Source organism: Ictalurus punctatus, chromosome 25, assembly GCF_001660625.3.
Source record: "Ictalurus punctatus breed USDA103 chromosome 25, Coco_2.0, whole genome shotgun sequence".
Classification (NCBI taxonomy): Eukaryota; Metazoa; Chordata; class Actinopteri; order Siluriformes; family Ictaluridae; genus Ictalurus; species Ictalurus punctatus.
Window position 1 is genome coordinate 3,203,631 of NC_030440.2, and position 27,424 is coordinate 3,231,054.

General features: G+C 41.1%; 1 protein-coding gene across 2 annotated transcripts in view; it reads right to left on the reverse strand.

The window, feature by feature from the left end:
- LOC128628635 (disks large-associated protein 2) overlaps positions 1–27,424 on the reverse strand; it is a 145,372-nt gene that overhangs the window by 40,101 nt on the left and 77,847 nt on the right. For both annotated transcript variants that reach the window (XM_053675591.1, XM_047150841.2), the window contains exon 2: positions 12,309–13,435. In XM_053675591.1, coding sequence (XP_053531566.1) covers positions 12,309–13,364 — 1,056 coding nt within the window. In that variant the 5' untranslated portion in view covers positions 13,365–13,435. The remainder of the gene's footprint in view (positions 1–12,308; positions 13,436–27,424) is intronic.

Consider the following 27,424-nt stretch of genomic DNA (forward strand, 5'->3'; position numbering starts at 1 on the left):
CATCTTATTATAATATTCACCTGGCAATTTGACCTATTTGATTAGATCCATAGCCAGATGACACTTTGTGGATAGAAATTTAGACTTGTTTGAACTGATTCTGGTTGTGCTTTCGTAATAAAGCACAACCAGAATCGTAATTATATGGCTTTTGTATTCAGTTTCCTTGTTGCTAATAAACACAGTACTATGCTTCCTCATAGCAGGAGGGCTTTAATTTATGTGCCGAAATGTAAATTGAGGCTGTTCTATCTGCAATTGAGGAAGTTAGCCAGATGTTGAAGTTCACTTTCCAGACAATTACCTTCCTTGTTTTCCAACATACTCAACCTGCCTACAGAGAAACATGGCAACATTTTAAATTTCCTACATATCCAGGAACAATGGTATAAAGAAACTCAAAACATTGTTCCTTAAGACTATTTGACCTTCACTGATCTCTGTGTATTTACATATTTTAAATAATAAAATCTCCTCTAACTGCTTGGCATATGGTTTTAAATACTTATGACTATGGCATACAATTAGAACAAAGAGATTTTTTGAGAACACTCTCAAAGAGAGTTTTTATGAATAATTAATTATGTTATTATTATGTTATGCTATTATGTTTTGTAATTATAATTAATTAATTATGTAATTATGAATAAAAACATTTGTAATTCACAATTCGGATAAATTGCTGATAACACATAGGTCATATTCATGAGATTTATTTGTACTCATGAATAGGGAAATTACTTTAAAATAATATGTACAGTATGTAGTCAACCAGAATGACTATTACCATTGCATGTACTGCCGCCGCAAGGTCACAGCAGTAAATACAAAAAAAACAGTAAAAAATCAGTAATGACTGATTTCATGTTATTGTTATGTTCAAAGCTTATTAGAGCAAAGACAAATTTTTGGCTCAGACAGGTGTTAAAAATTTGAAAGATTGGTATCAGCCGATAAATTTTCCAATTTTCCACGCTATGGGCCATCGGCCGATAGTTTAAAAAAATCCGATGATCAGGGCCAATTATAGCCTGTCAATCAAAAGAGGGCAAGAAAACACATCGATTTCATGCTGTGTATAAAGATGTCTCTTGTGTGGAAGTTTATGAGACCAGTTACTGTGAAACAACTTGTTGAAATGGAGAGAATAAAGTTTTTATTCACATTTCTTTCAGAATTGTGGAATTAATTATTATTATTTTAAAAGAAGGTATAAAAGGCAGAACCACCAAACTATCGGTATCGGCATCGGCCGATATCACTCTGAATAATTGGCTATCGGTATCGGCTGAGAAATTTAGTATTGGTGCATCTCTATTAAAAATATTGATTGCTGAATTTCATATTTACTGATTATGAATAAAAATTATAACAGTAACTCATTTATCATTTACCCCAAAGCTCCACTACACAACTGACTATATATAAACTGTATGTGAATTCTTTGCATGAATTATATTATAGAAAGAGACTTGATGAGAGGAAGGCAAATAGAGGAGATATTCCTATCGTTATTCATCAAATGTATTTTACACCTCGATGCACTAACGCTTGTTCCCTTTCAAAGGGAACTTCACGTTGCATTAGCTGAATGCTGTGGAAAGCGCCCCCCTGCATGACCGGTATCTGAAGCTTGTGTAACATCATGCCTATTTATAGGCCTGCCATGATCAGGTGATATGACGTTTGTGTAACAAAGACAAAAAGACGCTTCATTTCCTCTCTATCTTTTCTCAAAATCGCTGGACTTTCCTATTCCTTAAAAAAAAAGAGAAGAAAAATAAAGAATGAGCAAGAGAGAAAAGTATGAGTGAGAGAATTCAGGAAGTGTGTTACACCTTGCTTCCGTTTCATCACGGGGAGTAGTGCACACTTTCTGTGTGAAGTGTCTAGGGGTGGCGCATGCCACGGCAGCACTCGAGAGGTCTGACTGTGTGCCTTGTGAACGCCTTATAATTAGGCAGCTCCACTCATGACTCGCTCTCTTCTCGGCCGAAGGGAGATGGGTTTCAGAGCTTTGCGGATCTGGGCTGGTCGCTACCAAGGCAGCTAGCCTTCTCAGGTCCGGGGGATCTCTTATGGATCCGTAAGAGGAGCAGGAGACGAGCGTTGCTCCATCTCTTGCTCTGTCTTCCGGGTCTGTCTCGCTGCTGGATTTTGGAGCTCGCTTCGCAAATTCTCCTTCTGCTATGGAAAGCCAAAAAAAAAAAAAAAAAACACACACACACAAAAATAAAAAATAATAATTCCTCTCTGACTCCGAGGAGCCAGAAGGATGTACTAAAAACTGAGTGATGACTAAGGCTGGATGAGTTTTTCTCCCCAGTGAAAGTAAATCCCTCACACTGCAGAAGACCTCTGGGTTACACATATAACCCTGTTCCCTTTCAAAGGGAACGAGACGTTGCATTTAGCATAACACTATGGGAGCGCCCCTTGCGCGCAACCAGCATCTGAAGCTTGTGTAAAACCATGTCTATTTATAGGCTTGCCATGATCAGGTGATGTGGAAATTAAGCTCGTTGCATAATATAAATATGGCACCTGTGAACCACACCATCAGCCTCTATTAACTGAAGCGAAGACGCAATTCACAAGCCTACCCCCAGGCCTATGATAAAGCTACGCAACGTCTCATTCCCTTCTCAGGGAACAGGGTTACATGCGTAGCCCAGATGTTCCCTTTCAAAGGGAACTCCACGTTGCGTTTAGCATAACACTATGGGAACAAGAATACCCACTCCGTCATACCAAGGGTACGGACTGTTCAAAAAGACCCAAGCCTGAGGGTCACTGCCAGACACTCGAGCCAGGGGCGGAATGAATATCCAGGCTGAAATCGAATGAATGTGTGTGGCATAGACCACCCTTCAGCAGCACACATATCCTGTAAGGATACCCCGTTGGACAAAGCCTTCGAGGAGGCAACCCCCCTAGTGGAATGAGCCCTTATGCCCAGAGGCGTAGCGAGACCGCACTCCTCATAAGCGATAGAGATTGCTTCCACTATCCAATTAGAGATGCGCTGCTTTGACACAGCATCACCTCTACTGTCGCTGCCAAGCAGACCAGCAGCTGCTCCGACTTATGCCACTGGCCAGAGCGGTGGACGTAAGTACAGAGAGCCCTTACTGGACACAGTCAGTGCAATTTCCCTTGTTCCAGCATGAGGAACAGAGGAGGGCAGAAAGCCTGCAACACCACAGGCTGGGCAGCAGATGTAGGCACTTTAGGAATATAATCCGGCCTAGGATACAGGAAGGCCTTGGCTAATCCAGGGGTAAAGGCAAGGCAGGAAGGGGCAACTGAGAGAGCTTGTAGATCTCCTACTCGCTTAAGAGATGTCAGGGATGGCAGAAGAGCTACCTTTAAAGACAGAAGATTCTCAGAGGCTGACTCTAAGGGCTCAAATGGGGCACCTGAGAGACCTTCCAGGACCACAGAAAGGTCCCAGGAAGGTATGCGCAGCCTGCAGATGGGCCTCAGCCACCTGACACCGTGCATAAACTTTGAAGTTAGAGGATGTTGCCCCACAGAGGCTCCATCAATAGGGGTGTGCCCTGATTGTAGAAGGAGCCCACCCCGCTGAGAAATGTTCTTGTAAGAACTCCAGGACTGTAGCTATTGCGCAGTTCACTGGGTCTACAGTGGATCCCTGTGGATGGGAATCTCCCAAGGAGTGCCATTTAGCAGGGATATTATCTCTGAGAACCATATTCGAGCTGGCCAATAAGGTGCTACTAGCAGCAGACATAGGCTGTCTTGGCAAACTCTCGCTAGAACTTGTGAGAGCAGAGCGATCGGGGGAAAAGCGTACAGATGTGACCTTGGCCACATGTGTACCATGGCGTCCAGCCCTAATTGTGAGGTAGAAGTGAGGGCGAACCACAGTGGGCAGTGTGTTGTCTCCTCAGAGGCGAACACATGCAGTCCCGCTTGGCCAAACCTCCACCATATGGACTCCACCACTTGTGAATTGAGCCACCAGTCCTTGGCCCTCAGCTCCTGCCTCAACAGGATGTCTGCCCCATATTCCAGTTGCCCAGAATGTACATTGCACTCACTGACAAAACTTTCCCTCTGCCCAGAGAAGAATTAGTTGCGCCTGCCTGAACAGGGGGGGTGGACATAATCCTCCATGGTGGTCAATATATGAGACCACCGCTGTGTTGTCAGTAAACACATGGTGACCTCTCAATTGATGAAGAAGGAATTTCAGTGCTAGAAATATGGCCCACATTTCTATGCAATTTATATGCCGCTCCAGATGAGGGCTGCTCCAAAGACCGTGTGCTGGACAGCTGTCTAAAACGCTCCAGCCCGTGAGGGAGGTGTCTGTCATTACCGTCTTGCGCACCCCTAGAGTGTGACCCAAGGCTAGAAACCGGTTACACTCAAATTCTCAGAGCGCGTAGGCATCGCCGCGTGACACTCGTTACTCTTGGAGGTTTTGTCCTTGGACAACTTCTCAACCACCACTGAACAGTCTCCTGTGCAACAGGCCCAATGGTATGACATTGGCTGCCCATAAGCTCCAATAGTCTCCCATAGAGACTGGAGGGGATGCCAACATTCAGCTTTATCTTGCTCAATGTTGATAGGATTGACCCTATGCATGTTGGGGATAGAAATGCCCTCATCATAGTAGAATCCTTATAACCCCTAGAAAAGTTGTCCACTGCACTGGATAAAGCATACTTTTCTGAGGTTCAACCTGAGCCCCAAGCTCTTCATGTGGGCGAGAACAACATCTCAATGTTGAACCGCCAGTTCCCTGGATCATGCTAGGACTAACCAAGTAGTTTAGTACACGGATGCCCTGGCGTCACAATGGAGCCAGAATGACATCCATACACTTTGTGAAGGTGCGAGGGCATGAAGCTAGCGATATTTCTATGTTAAAATATGCACCTTTTAGATCTATCGTCACAAACCAGTCCTCAAACTGAATCTGTGGAACGATAAGTTTGGGCATCAGCATCTTGAACCTGTATGTCCGAAGAGTACAGTTCAAATGATGCACATCTAAAATTGGCTGCATACTAGTATTTTTTGCTGACCAGGAAATAACGGCTATAAAAACCTTCCTCCCTCAGGGAACGGGGTACATGTTCTATGGCCCATTTGTCCAAGAGGGATCTTACTTCCTGCACTAATGTCGGTCTCTGGTCTGTGCTGACTACTGTTGGTGAGCACACCTCTGAACCGTGAGGGTCGGGGGGGGGGGGGGGGGAGTCGAGCTCTAAACTGGACCCGGTAATCCTTTTCTATGGACACAGAACCCATGGCAAAATATCATGCTTCTGGGGGAAAACCATGCATAAGCTGTATTTAAAACCCTGCGATGACGGATTATTTGGCCATGGTGGGGAATGAACAACAGGCCTATTTGGCTATGCTGAGGGTGGAAGAGGCACTTGCAAGCTACCTCTCTTCATCGACGGAAGGTACTTTAGGGGGCCGGCTTTGCCATCCAAGCCATGTAAGGCCACCGTGGCATTGGTGGGCAAGACCTATGCAGTAGTGGGTCTTGCTTGTGGGTCACTGCAGACAGTGGCAGTGTTGCAGGCCTACCAAGCAGACCTTCTGAGTGAGCTCGACATATGACAGCATTCAGCTAGTTCCTTCCCTCTTGTGTCGAGTTCAGCACTAGTGCGAGGGAGGCACAGAAGGTGAGTACGGCAGCCCTCCAACCCCCGCAGACAGCCAGGGGAACTGGGCAGCCACAGTCGCAGCCTGCTACGAGGCCTGATCTCAGAATGGTCATAAAAGGCTAGCAGACAAAAGAGGAGCAGTCCTGATGGGCCATGGAGGGACGTATCAAGGGACATGAGGTTGTTAGGGTAGTTAGCTCCCAGTGCTACTGTAGGGCCTCCCATAGCCAAGGCTGTCCCAAGTTTTCAGTGTTCTCTGGACAACAAAAATCTGATGGTTCCCTCCAGTAGAATCTGGAATAGTTAACGTCACTAAAAGACCATCTGGCAGTGAGGAAACTACTGCCAAATTTGTCTCCATGGGTTCTGTCTACCGTAGAAAAGGGTTACCGGGTCCGGTTCAGAGCTCAACCCCCCCGGTTCAGAGGTGTGCTCACCACAGTAGTCAGCACAGACCAGAGCCCGACATTAGTACACCTTTCCCTGAGCATGTACCCCATTCCCTGAGGGAGGTTTTGACAGCCGTTATTTCCTGGTCCGCAAAAAATAGAGGAGTATGCGGCCAATTTTAGATCTCCGTCATCTGAACTGTACTCTTCGGACATACAGGTTAAAGATGCTGACGCCAACACTTTCCACAGTTTCAGTTTGAGGACTGGTTTCTGATGATAGATCTGCATATTTCCACATAGAAATATCACCCAGTGACATAAAGTTCCTGGGGTTTGCGTTGGAGGCAATGCATTCCAAGATCGGGTTCTTCCCTTCGGGCTAGCTTTATCCCCTCGCACCTTCACAAAGTGCATGGATGTCATTCTGGCTCCACTGTGACTCCAAGGCATCCGAGTACTAAACTACCTGGACGACTGGTTAATTCTAGCACGATCCAGGGAACTGGTGGTTCAACATTGAGATCTTGTTCTCGCCCACATGAGGAGCGTGGGTCTCAGATTGAATCTCAGAAAAGTATGCTTTATCCAGTGCAGTGGACAATTTTTATAGGGATTATAAGGATTCTACTACAATGAAGGCCTTTCTATCCCCAACATGCGTAGGGTCAATTCTATCAACATTGAGCAAGATAAAGCTGGATGTTGGCATCCCCTCCAGTCTATATGAGAGACTGTTGGAGCTTATGGCAGCAGCAGCCAATGTCATACCGTTGGGTCTATTGTACAGGAGACCCTTTCAGTGGTGGCTGAGAAGTTGGGGGTTTCATCTGAGGACGAAACCTCTGAGAGTAATCAGTGTCACACGGCGATGCCTACGTGCTCTGAGAATTTGAAAGTGTCCCCGGTTTCTAGCCTTGGGTCACATTCTAGGGGTGTCTCCTTAGTGCAAGACGGTAGTAACAGAAACTCCCTCATGGGCTGGGGTGCGGTCATAGACGGCTGTCCAACTCATGGTCCCTGGAGCAGCCCTCATCTGAAGTGGCACATAAATTGCCTAGAAATGCGGGCCATATTTCTAGCACTGAAATTCCTTCTTCCTCAATTGAGAGGTCACCATGTGTTTACAACACAGCGGTGGTCTCATATATTGACCACCAGGGAGGATTATGTCCACGACCCCTGTTCAGGCACGCACAAATAATTCTTCTCTGGGCAGAGTGAAAGTTTTGTCAGTGAGAGCAATGTACATGTTGGGCAACTGGAATGTGGAGGCAGACATCCTGTGGAGGCAGGGGCTGAGGCCCAGGGATTGATGGCTCCATCCACAAGTGGTGGAGCCCATATGTCAGAGGTTTGGCCAAGCGGGAGTGGATGTGTTCGCCTCTGAGGAGACAACACACTGCCCGCTGTGGTTCGCCCTCACTAATCCCGCACAATTAGAGCTGGACACCATGGTATGCATGTGGCCAAGGTCACATCTGTGTGCTCTTCCCCCGATCGCTCTGCTCCCACAAGTTCTAGCAAGAGTTCTCCAAGACAGCCTATGTCTGCTGCTGGTAGCACCTTATTGGCCAACTCGAATATCGTTCTCAGAGATAATATCCCTGCTAGATGGCACTCCTTGGGAGATTCCCATCTGCAGGGATCTACTGTCTCAAGCCAGAGGGCAGATCTATCACCCTCGGCCAGAACTATGGAAATTGTGGGTCTGGCCCCTGAGGGGCACCAGCTCATAGATTCTGGTCTCACAACTGAGGTTGTAGGGACCATGTTGAATGCTAAAACGCCATTCACGACAAAATTGTATGCACTCAAGTGGCAACTTTTTGACTTGTGGAGTGAAGAACTTCAGCTACACCCAGCAAACTGCACAATAGCTACAGTCCTGTAGTTCTTACAAGGACATTTCTCAGCGGAGTTGGCTCCTCCTACAATCAGGGTCTACATGGATGCCATTTCGGCCAGCCACACCCCTATTGATGGAGCCCCTGTGGGGCAACATCCTCTAACTTTGAGGGATATGCGTGGTGTCAGGCAGCTGAGGCACATCTGCAGACCATGCAGGACCTATCTGTGGTCCTGGAAGGTCTGTCAGGTGCCGCATTTGAGCTCTTGGAGTCAGCCTCTGAGAAGCTTCTGACTCTAAATGTAGCTCTTCTGCTGACCCTGACATCTCTCAAGGGAGTAGGAGATTATACAAGCACTCTGTTGCCCCTTCCTGCCTTGACTTTACCCCGGATTAGCCAAGGCCTTCCTGCATCCTAGGCCGGATTATATTCCTAAGTGCTTACATCTGCTGCCCAGCCAGTAGTGTCGCAGGCTTTCTGCCCTCCTCTGTTCCTCATACTGGAACAAGGGAAATTGCACCGACTGTGTCCAGTAAGGGCTCTCTCTACTGTGTTGAAACAGCACATCTCTAATTGGATAGTGGAAGCTATCTCTATCGCTTATGAGGCACGCAGTCTCACTATGCCTCTGGGCATAAGGGCTCATTCCACTAGCTGGGTCGCTTCCTCGAAGGCTTTGTCCAAGGGATATCCTTATAGGATGTGTGTGCTGTGGTGTGGTATCTACGCCGCACACATTCATTCGATTTTACAGCCTAGATATACATTCCGGACCAGGCTTGAGTGTCTTGCAGTGACCCTCGGGTTCACATCTTTTTGAACATGCCATACCCTCAGTATGACAGTGTGGGTATTCTTGTTCCCACTGCGTTCAGGTAACGCAACATGAAGTTCCCTTTGAACGGGAACGTCTAACCCTATTCCCTAAGAAGGGAAAGAGACGTTGCGTGTCTTTCGCATACTGGGGCATACCTGTGAATTGCGTCTTCGCTTCAGATAATAGAGGCTGACGGTGCGGTTCACAGGTGTTGTTTATATATCACACAACATGCTTAATTGCCACATCACCTGATCATGGCAGACCTATAAATAGGAATGATGTTCCGCAAGCTTCAGATACCAGTCACACGCGGGGGCGCCTCCCACAGCGTTCAGCTAATGTAACGTCTCGTTCTCTTCTCAGGGAACAGGGTTACATGTGTAACCCAGACGTTTTCTCAGTCTTTTTTCATGCACCTTCCGTACTTATTTCGAGCTATGGATAGTTGCTTACATCTGTTTTCTATGCTTTTGCACGGAATTTCTGCGTTTTCCCCATGTCTTTGATGATGTCTCTGCTGTAAGCTAACAGAGCACATCACATGATGCATTTTGACTAATCACATCGCCAGAAATGAATTTCAAACTTCCTTAGCCAATGAAATTCTGTCTCCTTGTTTTGGTTGGGCTATAGTTTCTCACTATAGAGGGTATACATTGACATCACTTTCCCGCTGGAATATGCCCCCCTCAGCCGGACTGAGTGGCAAAACATCCAGCAAAATGGCTGGTTTTAATAGGGGAAGCTGCGAAAACGGTAGTATAACTAACGATTATCAGCTTAAATGAAAGGGAGCTGGATTCAACAGTGACACTTACAACTTGCCCAAGAACCTGTGGTCCATGGACATTGGCATGTTGCCAGAAATCGGCTTTCCCAACATTCATATGTACCTGAAGCCTGAAGGCATACAGAAGCCTTGACGCCTGGTCCTACTTCAAGATTTTTTTGAGAAATCTTTCAGAGGACAATACCACCACCAAGTACCAGTACCAAAAAAACACAATGCCCAAGGGAAATCCAAAATCGAGAGTTGAGTAAACAGTCCAGAAAACATAACAACACAGACTTCCTAAGAGATCGGCAAGTCTTCACAATAATTGTGAGAATGTGAATCCTTAAATAGAGCAAGTGAGATTAGCTGCAGGAATGTGTGATTAATTGGAAGCTGACTAGAATTCAGTAGAGGGAGACATCTGTTAGGCGCAAGGTATATTGCTGTGATTTTCTGTGACAAATCTGATTACTATTTTGCTATTTTTCTTTAGAATGTTTATCAACATTGTAGTTTAGACTCTGGTTGTAATATATCAGGTAAGGTGTCATCTTCAGTACACACCATGAAAGCAGGCAATGTTAATTAAAAGTGTTTTTTTTTTTTATTCGTATTTATTATCAGATTCTAAAACATGATGTAGACTAGCGAAATGGGCTGAAATAAAACTTAATGATCACTAGAATAGTGCCATAACACTCGTTTCAGTCTGTGTTAGGTTGTCAAACATTAATAACACTAACAGTTGAATTTGTGCAAAAGTGATAAATCATGGCAAAAACTGAAAGAGTGAAATTGACAAATATTAATATTCACAGGTGTCATTACAGAGAGTGATAAATCATATCTGATACTGTAAAAGACTAAACCTGAAAACAGCAACAGTAACACATTTATCAGATCTAATAAATCTCAGGCTTACATGAATCAGCAGGTACAGTAGAACCGATCTAATAATCTAAAGCAGGATACATCACTGATTTTATTTCATTCGATTTTCCTTATTTTTGCTCCCAGGAGTAACTGCTATGTGGGTACATGTAGTGAGCTGCAAGTGGTTGATATCTTCCTGGTTCATGAATAAGGCTGTTATAGTGGGAAAACAAAAAGATTATGATTGGGCCATTTCATATGGTAAAACCACAGTTACACAAAACTCTGACTTTTTTTAAAAAGCCTACCTAAGGGCACATAAACCATATTCTTTGGAATCTTACAAAAAGTACCCTCTCTCATTTTCCCTGTTGGTCCCTATGTATAACAACACCTGCCAGATACCTTAATGTAATGAATTGGAATAGTGAAATATAGTTTATTTCGAATTACATTCCTCAAGAAGCACATTGAGAGAGAATAAAATCCAAGTTTGTATCCAAGTTAACCGAGAACTGGAAATATATGAACTGACCTAACTGGTTGCCGATATACAGCCCACAGGATTGAGTCCACTGTACAGTACTGGGATGATCTCACCTCCATTACAAGAAGTAATTATTCTACCCTGTAAAATAATTCTCTAGGTCCATACAAAAAACTGCAGTGAACTTTCCTTAACAAATATCATCTAGTAAATCATAGCTTCTTATATTACCATGAACTGCATTAGATGCTTGCTAGAAAGCTGACTAACTGTTTTGCTAAGGCTCTTGTGAATAAATGGCCCAGTTGGCTCTTCTTAAAGAGTGGCTCAATCAACACATCATGCAGCACCCTTCCAAACACTATATATAGATAATCCATCAAGGAATATTTGTTATTCTTAGTATTCGACAGATGACCCTAAAATAAAATAAAAATATACCTCTTTATAGCTGCTACAATAGCTGCTAAAATGATGGCCTACTTTAGAATTTGTTTTGATAAATTACTGAGAAGTAGGAAGTCAAAGTCATTGCACCTCAGCTGCAGTGTTATTGGGAAATGTGAAGTCATAACTAAATATGTTGGTGCACTTAAAACAATGATATCGGGTAGTTTATTATTATTATTATTATTATTATTATTATTATTATTATTATTATTATACCATTCCACTACTATATCAGTTCAGAAGAGCACCAAAAAGAGCACCATTTTGACAATCAAAATGCCTTGACATCTCAGTCAAGAAGCATAGAACTACCAAAGAAATGCTAGAAGACAGCACAAACCAAGACAAGCAAAGTCCCCCAAAGTATTTGAGGAAAGCATAAACACAGCCTGCATATTTGTTTACTTTGGCTACAATACGGCATTGGCTCACTACGGCATGTTTTCCAGTTTGCTGAGATGGCTTTCTAACCTGCTACCTCAAAAACCCAATGGGAATAACCAAGTAATAATATAAAAACCACAAGTACTTAGTCAGCTAATAAAAATCAATCTGTGTGGCATATCAACTGGCTAAGCATCAACCATTATCAATTCACTACCTGTCTAACATCATATGTCCATTAAAAAACACAACACAACACAAAACAACCAGCACTAAACCTGTTCATTTCTACATGAGCAATGATTTACATATTCTCAAACCTGCATTAGATTGCTTATGGCTATCCTTACATTTCACTACAGTGTATGCTGTGGAGATGATACTGTATAACACTGTATGTCCTTCTGTCTCAATGAACTAAAAATGTACCAATTAATTGGGACATAACAAATTAACACTGATGATTAATGACTTTCTCATACAACAAACTCATTGATCCCAGTGTGGGAATAAATGTTTTAAACCATTTTACCATCTGACAACCATGGTGTTCATTTCATCTGAACACCTAATCCAATCACAATCACCTCAGATTTGCATCCCAGTATCATCTGTACTGTACCAACCTGTAGATAGTGACTGGCGCGAAGAGAGGACTTTAGATCCTGATGGACTGTGGACTTGTCCAGGTTGAGGCAGGACTTTCGGTATGCTTCTTTGGCCTGGCTGACAGTGAGTGTGGACCAGGAGCTCCTTTTCATGAACTTTCCTTCTGGTGGCATGGCAAGGCTGTCACAGGCTGAGCACTTTACATCATTGCTGCTTTTGGAGGTTTTGAGTGAGTGTTCACCAAAGTGAGGGCGTACAGATTCAGAGAGACAATGGCCTGCGTGATGCCGGCTCATACCAACGGGAGTGCGGAAAGTGCTATCGCTGTCCAGGTTATCGTCAGAGCTCCACCAGCTGCCTGAGCGATGCTTGCGTTCCTTGCTCTTGCTGCGTTTGATCCCATGTTTGGATGAGTGGTGGCCACTGTGGTGGTGGTGGACCCCACCCTCCCCTTTAGCACCATTCATCTTGGATGAGCCCTCCAGGGAGTGGGATTTGGTGAAGAGTTTCTGGACAGAGTGCACCAGGTGGCGAATTCGTCCAGGACTCTCGCTGCGCTGCTCAGAAGGGGAAGCGCGCTGGTACTGCAACGTGTGGAAACCGTCGCGGTGCACTGGAAGCTGCTTCTCAAATTGATCTAGAAGGTTGGCGGGGATGCGATTGCTCTTGCTTACAGCATGATGAGAGGCAAATGATGAGGCAGCAGCAGCAGAAGTGGCCGACGTGGTGATGGTAGCACAGTCGTCTCGGGAGGCTGAGTCATAGTACTGGGAACCGTAGTGCATTCTGGGAAATGTGCTGCTGGAGATGTGGTCAGCAGTGCCAATGGGTTGCAGCACTGTTGGTGAAAGCATCATGCAGTCGGAGTGGATGGAGCTACGAGGAGAGTAGCGCTGGTGGTGCTGGTAGTCCATGGCACAGCTGTCTGTGGGGCTGAGAAGGTATGTGTGACGGATGTCAGACGAGTGAACGCCATGAATTTCATGAGGTCGATCAAACTCCACCAGGCCACACGGGGAGTGAGGCATGGGGAGCTGATGATGCTGGCCACGGCTGCCCGATAAGCCCTTCATGTTCCCAGTTTGAGGCAGTTTTCTGTCCTCATTGAAGTGTCGGGAAGGTGACCAAGGGGTCGATGGGGGGTCTGTAAAGAAGATGAAGAAAACATGAGTGGAGTGAAAGAGAGAGACTGCAGAACCTACATTACTTTTTAAGCACGAATCTTGAATATACTAATTAGCCTGTCCCAAACAGAACCACTCATACAAAAAAGAATCTAGAAATGGAACCCTTATCTATTCTTGAGCCTGAAGAGCTCTTCTTTCCTTAGCAGTAAATGCACTGAGGTCATCTGTTTGGTTCTTCTTGATATGTTTGATCGTGGGAGTGGCAATAAGAGATGGTGAAGATTGGGCAATCATTAAAAATCACTGTTCTGGTTTAGATACACAAAAGGCCTGAACGTAATCTCTGTACTATAACTACGGGCAAGACTTTATTATACACTGTACCAGGGGCGTAACCTGGCCTGAGCATTCGGGGCTGTAGCCCTGAAGATTTTTTCTTTAGCCCCAAATAATTCTCCACTTGGAGCGGTTTGTCACTACGTAACTAAATGTCAGTAAAAGAAGACCGCCTGTAATTGTGTATCTTCAGTGAACGGAGGCGAGATCAATCAGACTGGATTTACAGGAAAACACATGGAAATACTCGTGTCTTATTGGTTGACACCTCTCAATTCCGCCATACACTAGCTCACTCAGTCAACGTGAGGAAAAATAGATATACGCCAATTTTTTTTTTTACCAGTAAATGGGTTAAAGCTGAAACGCTAACATCCTCTCATGGTGAGCAGGAAAATGAGGTGTGTAAATATCTGTATGAGTTCGTGAATATGATATGAGCAGAGCATAATGACAGCTAACATACTTTGCATGGCACTGTAGCAGCTTAGTTGTGCCTCCCCTTGGCTAGTGACACCAAACTAACCTATTCTCGTGTTAGATAGCCAAAAAGTTTAGCATTTTATTGTTCTGGTAGTCCTACAAACAGTGACAACACCCGAGGCAAGTTTTATGATAAATTCAACTTTTTGTCCAATTTTCTATTTTTTTAAGCAGTTAGCCCTCACATCCAAGAAAAAGGCATGTAAACAGTCTACTTAGAAATTCATTTTCAAAAGTTTTTTTGATGGAGAGGAATCGGGTCTCAACCCCGAATGATTAACAGTTCAGCTAATGCCCCTGCACTGTACAAGGAGTCAACCACCCATCTAGAAACTATCATGGACCTGAACACTCCTTTATCTCTTCAAATATGTATCTTTTTTTTTTTTTTTTTTTACTAATAAGAGTATCCATTTATAATCAAAGTTCTATTGATTATCTACTAAAGATCAAAAAGTATTAACTTGGACTGCAAATAAAAGATGAAGAAAAAAATTAAAAGTTGATTTTTACAAACACAGTCTACTAAAGTATAGTATCTACTAAAAATCAAAAGCCATAAACAGTTGACGTGCTGAGAATCATTGGATATGTTGGTTGATGACAATCAGTAGACAGATTTGTGACTTTATATGGTTTTTTGACTGTCTTAAGTGGAGGGAGTGTCTAAAGTGGAAAATCTAAACAACGTGTTAATAAAGAATAATTATTTTTGTCATGTTCATCCACAGTATATGTTAAACAGTGTCTGCAAAATGGTTTTACATGACTTACATGAGCAACCTTTCTTTTAAAAAATGGAAAGGACTACTGCACAATATTTCAGTACACAAAACATAACAAGTAGAATTCATAATAGTTGTTTTGACTACAAAATGGACCAATATTTTGGTCATTTGGGTAGGCTTCAGCAGAACAATACAAAGGAGCTTTAGGCTGGCATGAAGCAGATCACTGGCAAAACCACAACCTGTGGGGAGCAATCTAGAAGGCACCAACTAGCTGAATTTGTTTTTCAATGGGTTCAGTACAACATGCTCTCACATTATCATCTCCACTCCTGTAACACCTGCATCCTCCAACCACCAGAGGGAGCACTCACCTGAATACTGATCACACTCTACTCCACTTCCTCCACTCTACTACTTCCTTCCTACAGTCACTTCCTCTCTGCTAGCCATAAAGAGCCAGCCATGCTAGCAGCACATTGCGAAGTATTGTCAGTTCACCTGCCTTACGAAGCGCTTACCCTATGGTTTCTAAGACTGCCTCATGTTATGACCACTTGCCTTTTTCTTGACCTCACATTTATTGGGTTACTGTTTTTGTCTTGGTTGCCTGTTGACCTTTGCCTGGTTTCGACCATCCCTCTGTCTGTCATTTTGGATTTAATAAACTTCTGCATATGGATTCCAATCCTCTAGCCAATGTAAGTTCATTACAACTACTCTTTCCCAATTCCCCCCAAGAACAAGATCAAATATCCTTCCCCACCCTGTCATCCACACCAATTCTTCCGTGTTCATCTCAGAACTACCCCCCCCCCCCCCATCTCACAGCCTTCTTCAGAGGACTCAAACCTTGCCCAATCACCCCCCACACAACAGCAATCCTCAATGGAATCACTACTTGCTCCCCCCACCTATCTGTCACTACCGGCCAGGTGAAGAGACGGTTGGAGAAGCTGAAACCTGGGAAAACTGCAGGGCTTGACAGAATCAGTACCAGGGTAGTGAGGGTCTGTGCTAACCATCCGTGTGGGATCCTCCAGCACCTGTTCAACCTGAGCCTTCAGCTGGAGAAGGTGCCAGTGCTATGGAAAACATCTTGCCTGGTTCCTGTTCCAAAGAAGACAACTCCTTTCACCCTAAATGATTATAGACCAATAGCCCTCACACATCACACATAATGAAGGTCCTGGAGAGACTGGTGCTGTTCCATCTAAGACCTCAAGTCAGTTGTTTTCTGGACCCCCTGCAGTTTGCTTACCAGCCATAGTATCTCACAAAAGTGAGTACACCCCTCACATTTTTATAAATATTTGATTATATCAATGACATTTGAAATGAAATGACACTTTGCTACAATGTAAAGTAGTGAGTGTACAGCTTGTATAACAGTGTAAATTTGTTGTCCCCTCAAAATAACTCAACACACAGCCATTAATGTCTAAACCGCTGGCAACAAAAGTGAGTACACCCCTAAGTGAAAATGTCCAAATTGGGCCCAAAGTGTCAATATTTTGTGTGGCCATCATTATTTTCCAGCACTGCCTTAACCCTCTTGGGCACGGAGTTCACCAGAGCTTCACAGGTCCTCTTCCACTCCTCCATGACAACATCACGGAGCTGGTGGATGTTAGAGACCTTGTGCTCCTCCACCTTCCATTTGAGGATGCCCCACAGATGCTCAATAGGGTTTAGTTCTTGAGACATGCTTGACCTTCACCCTCAGCTTCTTTAGCAAGGCAGTGGTCGTCTTGGATGTGTGTTTGGGTTCATTATCATGCTGGAATACTGCCATGCGGCCCAGTCTCTGCTTCAGTATGTCACAGTACATGCTGGCATTCATGGTTCCCTCAATGAACTGTAGCTCCCCAGTGCCGGCAGCACTCATGGAGCCCCAGACCATGACACTCCCACCACCATGCTTGACTGTAGGTAAGACACACTTGTCTTTGTACTCCTCACCTTGTTGCCGCCACACATGCTTGACACCATCTGAACCAAATAAGTTTATCTTGGTCTCATCAGACCACAGGACATGGTTCCAGTAATCCATGTCCTTAGTCTGCTTGTCTTCAGCAAACTGTTTGTGGGCTTTCTTGTGCATCATCTTTAGAAGAGGCTTCCTTCTGGGACGACAGCCATGCAGACCAATTTGATGCAGTGTGCGGCGTATGGTCTGAGAACTGACAGGCTGACCCCCCCCCTTCAACCTCTGCAGCAATGCTGGCAGCACTCATACGTCTTTTTACAAAAGACAACCTCTGGATATGACACTGAGCACGTGCACTCAACTTCTTTGGTCGACTATGGTGAGGCCTGTTCTGAGTGGAACCTGTCCTGTTAAACCGCTGTATGCTCTTGGCCACCGTGCTGCAGCTCAGTGTCAGGGTCTTGGCAATCTTCTTATAGCCTAGGCCATCTTTATGTAGAGCAACAATTCTTTTATTCAGATCCATGAGGTGACATGTTGAACTTCCAGTGACCAGTATGAGGGAGTGTGAGAGCGATGACACCAAATTTAACACACCTACTCCCCATTCACAAATGAGACCTTGTAACACTAACAAGTCACATGACACCGGGGAGAGAAAACGGCTAACTGGGCCCAATTTGGACATTTTCACTTAGGGGTGTACTCACTTTTGTTGCCAGCGTTTTAGACATTAATGGCTGTGTGTTGAGTTATTTTCAGGGGACAGCAAATTTACACTGTTACACAAGCTGTACACTCACTACTTTACATTGTAGCACAGTGTCATTTCTTCAGTGTTGTCACATGAAAAGATATAATCAAATATTTACAAAAATGTGAGGGGTGTACTCACTTTTGTGAGATATTGTATGTGTATGTATGTGTGTGTGTGTGTGTGTGTGTGTATTTATTCTTATTTGTTTCATTTATAATGTTAAATCACTTTTAATATACATCTAACTCTGAGCTGCTTTATGCTCTAACACTTCTGTATTTCATCACATTTCATAAGTTAGTTCATCCTGATTTTGTTGTCATAGCATTAGTGTGTATTGTGTTTTTATTTATACTATCTGCACTGTAGGTAGTTCTGGAGACTCTTTTAATTACAGTTTATATCACAGCATGTATGGCATGAAGAAAAATCTGGCTTGACTGCAGGCTGACTTGTGTTTCTATATAAACTGTGTATAAAAGAGGCTTGACAAAAATTCTAAGATGAATCTCAATTATTTTTTAAATGATTCTTCATTTTACTAACAGATAAATAAACACAAATAAAACAGTTCAAATGCAACATGTAGTAAGATATAATTTATAGAAAATTTATTTTGGCCAATATTTCTACTGTTCCTGTGCCATAGTCACTAAATGTGAATACACAATATTTTTAAAATAGTTATTTATATAGTTATCTAGTAATTTCTTGAGCTCCGACTCCATGATCAGGTGATTTTTTAAATGATTTTATGCGCTCTTGGCAAAGCTTTCTTTAATCTTTTTCATCATATTTGATACCAGTGATAAATTAATAAGTTTTATGCGTGTGCTTTGAGCACTACACACCCTTCAACCAAGTGATTTGTAGGAAACAGTGGAAGTTGTTTCTAATAAGTCTTATTGCTTTGCTGTAGCTCTGTTTGTTGAGGTATCATCTTGTGCATCCTTCTAAGGGTTTGGTCACAAGTACCTTCAATGAATGTTCATGTTTTAATGAAATCTTAAACATTAACCACATGAGACATTAAAATATCCAAAGATTAAAAATTGCCTCAAGTTAATCATGTGGTCTGCATTGGACTCAATTATCAATAATAATCAAGGATTTATACAGAGCAACAATGCAATGCTCTTACCTTCAGAGTAAGAAGTAAATTCCCTGCCTCCTGTCAGAAAAATTCAGACGACTGAATTGTTTAGCAAAACAGAATGCTGTGTTGTGGTAAGGTGGAGTAAATGTAACATTTATGTTCATATATTTTTAAGATGCTTATGTTTCACAGTGAGCCTGATTTAAAAATCAGCTGCCTGCACAGACTCAGCATTTAGTAGGCACAAGCTCCCTAAAATGGTTGTAGAAAGGGATGCTTCTCAGAGTTGGTCTGAGAGGTCAGCCAGCAGTGAAATGCCTCAAATGACCTCCTGCCTTTCTCTGTTCCTGCTCTCACTCTAAATTGGCTACACTCAAGGGTAGAAAATGTACTGAGAAATTAAGTGAAAGTATAGATACTGTGTCAAAATCTTACTCAATTAAAAGTGGAAGTATCCAGCAAAATATATTCCAGTCAGAAAGTTGCCATGTTTAAACATGTCATTATTGAAACGCAATATTACTTACTTACTCACTCACTCACTTACAAATGAACAAATTAAATTAATGTCATTTTTTTTCATGCCAGATGTAACTTTTAATACTTTTGAATATGGGACTGAAACAAGACTTAACATGATCGATTTCTACTGTTCCATTCCTGGTTCCAAACACCATGAAACAGACATTAAAGTGCTAATGAGTTATTAACCAAGTGCTTGAATACAATAAAACATCCTGTAAATAACCAACATTTAGCATTAGCTAGAATCTGACTTGTTCCCTAGCCAATTATTTTTGATACTGGAATTTCTAAGCTACTTATATACAGTATAGCCAGTTAGCGTTTGCGAAACCTACCTCAGTACCCCAAAAACAATTTTAAGGTGTGTCAAAACATATAAATAATTTTGTATCTTTGGTTATGCAAATATTTGGCCCGTTTGATCCCTGTGAGTTTTATGATTATACCAGAGAAATTTTCTGGCTGCCGAAAAACAGCTTTTGTGTTATTAGAACGATAAATATGATGCAAAGGTCCCATCTTCTTACAAATGCAACATGCCAACAAAATGCCCTTGCTGCTTTGTCTGAGTTAAGAAGTTATAGATGCCTTCAATGCTTTGTATGACCTCACGTTTTTTCTTTCCTGCCTGACAAGGCATTTAATCCACCATTAGAGGAAAAATACATAACTGTTACACTAGTAATGGTATCACCAAGAGATATTGAGTAAAGTATCTTAAGAATTAAGATAATGTGGATGGGATTAAAGAAGAAGGAAAAGGGGAGCAGAGGAAGCTATAAAGTTATACAGAGAAAGACAGAGCGAAAGATACAGACTTTATTTATATGTGGTTAACGGTAAAGCATTTAGAATACCCATGGAAAGTAGATGCATTCAGAGTGGTTAAAGAAAAAGAGTTTTTATGTTCTAATCAGATAGCTAGTTTTCTACAGCTGGCTTGATACACTTGATGCTTAGTATATGCCCAGAGTAACCACTGTATGTAGGTAATGTTCTTGCTTGTTAGGCAATGCTAACATTAGCTTTGTTTACTTACAGCACAAAATTCAACTTTATAGTGTTATCAATTTAATGTCCAGTAATACCGTATTGTTCTAACAGAGGACAATATGAAGTGCCGATTCATACATAAGACCATACAACAACAACCCATCTAGATTATTTGATGGAACACATGGAAGTCACACATAGACACATATACTGTAGTAGACTGGTTAAGGAAACCACACTGATACACAACTGGTCTACAGAGTATTCACAAAGTTAAAATATGTTTGTACACACACACACGGAGAGAGAAAGAAATCTGCAAGAATGAGAAAGCTGTAACAATATTGCTATGTTACTGAAGATGAAATTAAATAGCAAATTTTTTAAAGGTACTAGTTAATTCAGAAATAGATGTCTTTTCTTCCACCCTGTGGAGATATAGGGTGGATGTTTAAAAAAATGCTTAATGTCAATATTTTTGCATGTGGCTACATCAGTTGGAGTTCCTCTATGGCTGCTACATGACCAAATGGTTGAATGAGCTGTCGCGATACGTCAATACAAAAAAAAAAAAACAGGGAGAGACAGAAAAAACATCCTATGTCACAAAGGGTATGTGCAAAAATCTACAGTGTACCATAACTAGCTATAGAGACCAAAATAAAAAATTAAGATTCTTAAGATTACAGTAGGCTACTAAAAATAATTGTGCCAAAATAACTACATATATAAATGATAATAATAAAACAAAATAGCAGTTGTATTTGTTGAAATCTAATTTTTGGAATGCTCACAATAATAAGCCTGTGGATTTTGCCATGGCATTTCTGCTATTGAACATTTACTGACCCTTCTGCAAGCGAACGTCCGTGGAGCCATGTAGCATACAGGGGACACGTAATGAGACATTAGAGACAGATGACAAATTGAGACAAAATAACCATCTTTTTATTATTTATGAACATATTTACATTAGCTGTGGCCTTGAATGTCTTGTATAGAAAATCGGGCCCCCCTAGAAGCCCTGTTTAACAAGGCCCATGGCCCTAGCAAGTTCAAAAATGTATATAATTCGAATACACAAAAACATGTACATAATTCAAACACTCAAAATTCATATTCAAACATTTTTGCCAGCTTCCATCCTCCATATGAGGAGAACTTGGTTATATGAAGTATATTTGTATTTAGCTGAAAGGTGCATTTGTAATTGAAAAACATTTGTTATTTAGCTATAAAGTTATTTTTTGTTGATGCACATTTGGGGTAAAGAAAAGATGAATTGTTATTCGGGTGAATATTTGTTGGTTGTTTCTTTTCAATGCTGATAATTATACTTATTTTGAATGTTGTATTATGGAATTGTAGGCTGGATTGTTAGAAGCTGATAGCTATAAAGTGGAACAATGATAAAGTACGCTGAATTAAGCTTTCATAGAGTTAGATAAAGTCTAATATCCACCATTAAAGTTTATGGGGATAAAAAAATGATTTTGAACAGTCACTAAGTGGAAATTATACATCCGATAGGTCTGAAATTCCCATAAAGGATCTACTGTATGTTTATGGGAAACAATTGGAGATTCTGTGTCAAAAGCTCTGTGAAAAAAAAAATCTAATAATAATAATAGGAAGAAGAAGAAGAAGAAGAAGAAGAAGAAGAAGAAGAAGAAGAAGAAGAAGAAAACAGTTAATAATGACACCTATATGACAGGTATACCTGATAAATTTGCTAATGAGTACAGCTTAAAATGGCAATGGAGTGTATAGTCAGACGCACAGACAAATAAATTCATAAAGAAATTTAACCCCACATTTACGTTATATACATCTAAAGAACTTGTGAATGTGTAAATGTTAAAAAGGTGATAACTGATTTGCTTCTCAAATAAATCCCCCAAATCCCCTTCTACAGAATATATAAGGTTCCAATTCTTTTGCAGTGCATTAAAGAGCCAAAACGGCATACACAGTTGTCATGGTAACCGGTGCGGAAAACACCAGCAACATTAAAAGAGATTTTCAAGGTTGTAAGAGAAAGGGAGAGCCAGACTGTGGAATCCTTCCTTTGGTAGTGAAGGGCATTCTTTTTATGTCGTGACTGCTCTAAATGTAACTGAAACCTGAATATCAGCCAAGAATAAACTGATATATAATTCTTACAAAATCAGCAGGACCCAGTGGTAAAGGGCTTAATTGTAGTGCCTTTTAAACAGGCTCATTCATTCATTCATTCATTCATTCATTCATTCATTTTGAGTACAGCTTGATCCTGGTCCAGGGTTACTCTCCGTGCAGAGGTGAGCCAAATCACTCCAACCTTTCCATTTAATAAAAGTGCATTGTGTCAAATGGAAGAAGGCATTTAATATCCTTGCCTGAAAGAGGGAAATGAATCCCTCATAGACCTCCAATCCTTAGGCAGTGCAGTAGATGAACTCAGAACTCTGCCATGTTTGACATGTCAATAAGCTTCTCTATGGATTTAATACACACACTGTCTCCTAAACCCCAGGAACAAATGGAGTATCTGATCTGACTGTGATGTGTATTATCCAGGTCAGAGAAATAGACTTGTAATTATCTCTTCAAGCTTCTGTCTGACCCATTGGCCAGCAGATCTTGATGAAGGCATGAGAACATCTCTGCCCCTGTATCAGAGACATTGTTTGGTCACAGGGTGATTTTATTTTTTTTTTTTGTCAAGACGTTCACTCTGTCTTATATATTTTATGCGTGTGTGTCATGACTCTGTCTGCTGCCTGGTGCTTTCAGTTTGGAAAATGTCAAATGAGTTTATGAGCTGCAAAGCATTCTGCAACACTATTGAATTCACAAATCTGATTGTTGAGAAGGTGTCTGTAATTCAAATCACAATGTTAAATTAATGCTGCCTTTCTGAGACACTATGGGCAGTGGTGGCTCAGTGGATAAGCCTCTTGGTTACTGTTCAGAAGGTTAGAAGGGGTTCAAGAGGGGGTTCAAGCTGCCAAGCTGACGCTGTTGGGCCGTTGAGCTAGCCCCTCATCCCTATCTTACACAGGGGTGCTGTTTCATCACTGAGCTTGTGGTCTGACCCCATCTTCCAAACAAGCTGGGATATGCGAACAGCAGAATTTCACTGTTCTGATATATATCTGACAAAATAAATGCTTTCTTCTTTTTGTTTGAACATCTCCAGGTTTGTTCTCTCACCCACCCCATTGTTATGCAACCTTCACTGGATTCCTGTAGCTTCCTGCATCAGATTTTAAACACTGATGCTTGCCTACAAAGCCAAAAACAGGCCAGCACCCACCTACCTTAAAGCACTTATCACACCCTGCTCTGGACTACACTCCATCTGCGCCTCTAGCACTGCTGGATTAGACCCAACATCTCTCAGGGTACAAGGAATACATGTATTAAGGCTCTTCTCTTTTACAACAAACTTCCACTGTCTGTCTGAACAGTTGAGTCACAGGCTGTCTTCAAAACCAAAGTCTAAAGACCTACCCTTTCACCAAGCACTTAAATTAAAATCACATAAGAAAATCTTATCTTGTGTTTTGTTTATGTTTTTTTATCATACTGTACTATCCTCTCCAACAGGGTTTTAGGCTGATGGGACCCTTAGTCCCTGACTTAATAAACTAGCATGAGGATGTTTTTTGATGCGGACTATTAAACACTTCTGTAAGTCTCTCTGAATAAGGACATCTGCCAAATGACATAAATGTAAATGTTTCTATAGTAGTAGCTAATTCACATAGACTTGCATGGTAGACACATTGAATAATCTAAGGCTAATAATAAACACATTTTAAATGTTATTTAACCACTAAAAAACACAATTATTAACATGGTGAAGTTGTCTGTGAGATTTAGAATTTTTCGAATAAGTCTCTAGTGTCAATACTTTCTAACATATGTTATATGTTCCTTTACGTTATCTCCCATGGGAAGTCTTCAGGACGGAGGAATGTGATTTTTTTTGTCATTTCTTGGGAACATGACAAGCTGAATTTTATTTGTTTTATTAACTTCAAAAGATAGACAAAAAAAGAACAAAGAAATGACTGTTTATACAGTAGCTGTTATAATGTAAGTGATAATGGGAATTAACTTCTTTACAATGAATGGAAATAAAAATGGTTAATGTTGCTAATTAGTTAATCCGCTGTTAGCATAGAAATTAGCTCTGTACATATTCAACACACTAAGCTAACAGAAGACACATAGATACTAAACATGTACAGTATGACCACTAGCTTTATGCTATAGCTAAGCCAACTGTATACATTATTTCATTACAGAGTCGTTTGATTATTACATTTGTAAACATTTTGTAAACTAGTTTTCTTTAAAAACCATTTCTAAGTGTTAAACTTGACCTGTAGTGCATTATGAGTAATAGACACTCTGTGGAGCTTTCTGGAAAACTTTCTATCTAATGTGACTAAGTAAGCTAGGGAACTATCTTTCAAAACAACATATTTCCCAAATCAAGGAACTGGTGAACAGCTAATAATATTTGATTAGATTTACTTTAGGTTTGGTTTTGTTACATTCCAGAAACATTCGCAAATTTTGCAGGACATGCTATGAGAAGCTACTACGAAGCTCGGACGCCATGCTCTTGTGTTTATAATGCCTGTATGATTTTACAAGAACATCCCTATTGTAACCGCTATTGAGAAGTCTGGTTGGATCAGATTTTATGCATATTATAGTTTGAGACCTTTATAACAACTGCTTACTTTCTAGCAAGAACACTAAATAGACATAAACTACATAGACTTGGAATCATTTCAATAAACATGGTTTAAACATTGCCCTCCTTGGCTCTTAATAGTGATTAGTGATGGATTTGTAGGAAAGACTTTTTAAAATATTTAATTTAGCAAATTATTAGAGCTAAATTAAGCTAGATTGCTGATTGATGTCCAACAGTTTGCAACAATAATGTTAAAAAAAAAAAAAAAAAAAAAAAAAAAACTTAATGCCATCTTAGCATTTGAAATCACAACTTTATAAAGGCTGATGGAAATATAAACTTTTCTGAGTTGATGGAAAAGTTGATGGAAAAACAAATTACCACCAGTGCCTCTCGTTTTTGCATAGAATAGATTTCTTCCTCCTAATCAGCATGATTCTTTTTCTATGGTCATGGCAGTGAATACCCACACACCCCCACACACCCCCACAAGTAGATATGCTTGATATGATGGACCACTGTGAGCAATATTGTAAAAAGGCCCAAATTTACCCCATTTGCTATTTATTTGATTGGAAAATTCAACCAATTTCTCTTTTGCTAGGATGTTTTTATGCATGCATCTTAGTAGCTAAGATGGTGTCAAACTCTGCTTTACGACAGAGAATGCACATTTTGTCAAACTTTCTCCATGCCTGTAATGTGACATTGAATGATATGGCATATTTAATCTATAAGAAGTCTTGTATCATCAAAATTTCTGACAATAAAAGGCACCCATTCAATAAATTATCACATGTGGTCTTCTTCTCATTGGTCCGTCTGTCTTTTTATTTACCCTCTCTTTCGCTCTCGCTCTCTCTCTCTCTTTTCTTTCTCTCTGCATTGCTGCAGAGCTCAAAGTTAAAGAAAATGGTGGTTGCCAAGGCAACTAAATGAGTTCAAAGTGAGTGTGTTGGTAGTTTCACAGAACACACGACACACACACGCAGGTCAGACCATAGGTGGACACAGGTCTGAGGCATTCTAGGGTTACTTACAATATGTCAAACACACACCATACAGCTGTCAGATACGTGTAATATTTTGGATGTTAAATCAGGAGAGCATGACAGGTTACCATGGTTACCATGTGTTTTTACTATTTTCAGATAGTATTTAGAGTGTTAGTATATGCTAAGTCCTTTGAGACACATCCATACACTTAAGCCTTGTCCCCAAAAGCAGTGGGGAGGGGAGCAACCAGTGATCTTTCGAAATGCCCTTTTCAAATTTCCAACTGAATGCACATAGATCTGTTTATTAGATAGATGATACTATAGTCTTGTATTAACTTTAACATTATTATCTCAAATTAACATATTAACAATACCATTTATTTAGTGTGGTAGCTACGGAAGCCCTAAGCAGCCATGCATTATTAATTTTTTCTTTCTTGTTTTCTCATGATCTCGATAGCCATCGTCCCGAAGTCAATGAGTTTTCTGAATGGGTTTTTGGTTAAATGCCTGAAATAAGGTCTGTGGTTAACACAAGCTCAAGATACTTTCACTTTTTTTTTCTAGACAAAAATACATCAGTAATACCCCACTCGTGATTTTGTTAAGCTTTTACGTGTCTTGAAAAAGGTGGTTGCTAACAAGTGGCTAAATGATACTACAGAGCTTGTTGAGGACATTAAACGTCATCACGCCGAACAGGAAAACAAATGTACTCATTGTGTTTATACTCACGCTTATGCAAACTATTCCAACTCAAACTTTCCAACTTGTAGATTTATCAAGCACTAAGATCATGAGAAAACTACTTTTTTTTTTTACATCAAGATCACAAGAAAATTAAGTCGTGATCGTGAGAAAATTACAAGTGCATCTCAAAAAATTTGAATATCGTGGAAAAGTGATTTTTTTTTTCCGTAATTTAATTCAAAAAGTGGAACATTCATATATTCATTACTGTCATATCACAGCAAACCAGTGACTACATTTCTCATCATGCACTGCGGCCTACAAACATGGCCACCATGGACTGCAATTCCCAGAACACTCATTCATTCTAACCATGCACACCGGCAACCAATCTCCCAGGCACTCACACCACAGTTTAAAGAGACTGTTTGAACACAATTGTTTTGCAAATTATTGAGTGTTATCACCATACCAAGCGTTTGTACCCGTTTACTTGTTTTGATTAATGTTTATAGATCTTGCTTCTTGTTCCTCGTTTTTGATTCTTGCCTGCTTGTTGATCGCCTGACCAACTGCCTGTTTCTTGACTACTGCTATTGTCTCTTGATTTGGATTTGTCTCCCTGCCTCTCTTTGGTAAAAGCTCTTCTCTGCACTTGCATCCATCCTAACCTTCAATTATGTTTAATACGTGACAATTACGCATAAAGTGAAATATTTCAAGCCTTTTTTTGTTTTACTTTTGATGATTACAGCTTACAGCTCATGGAAATCA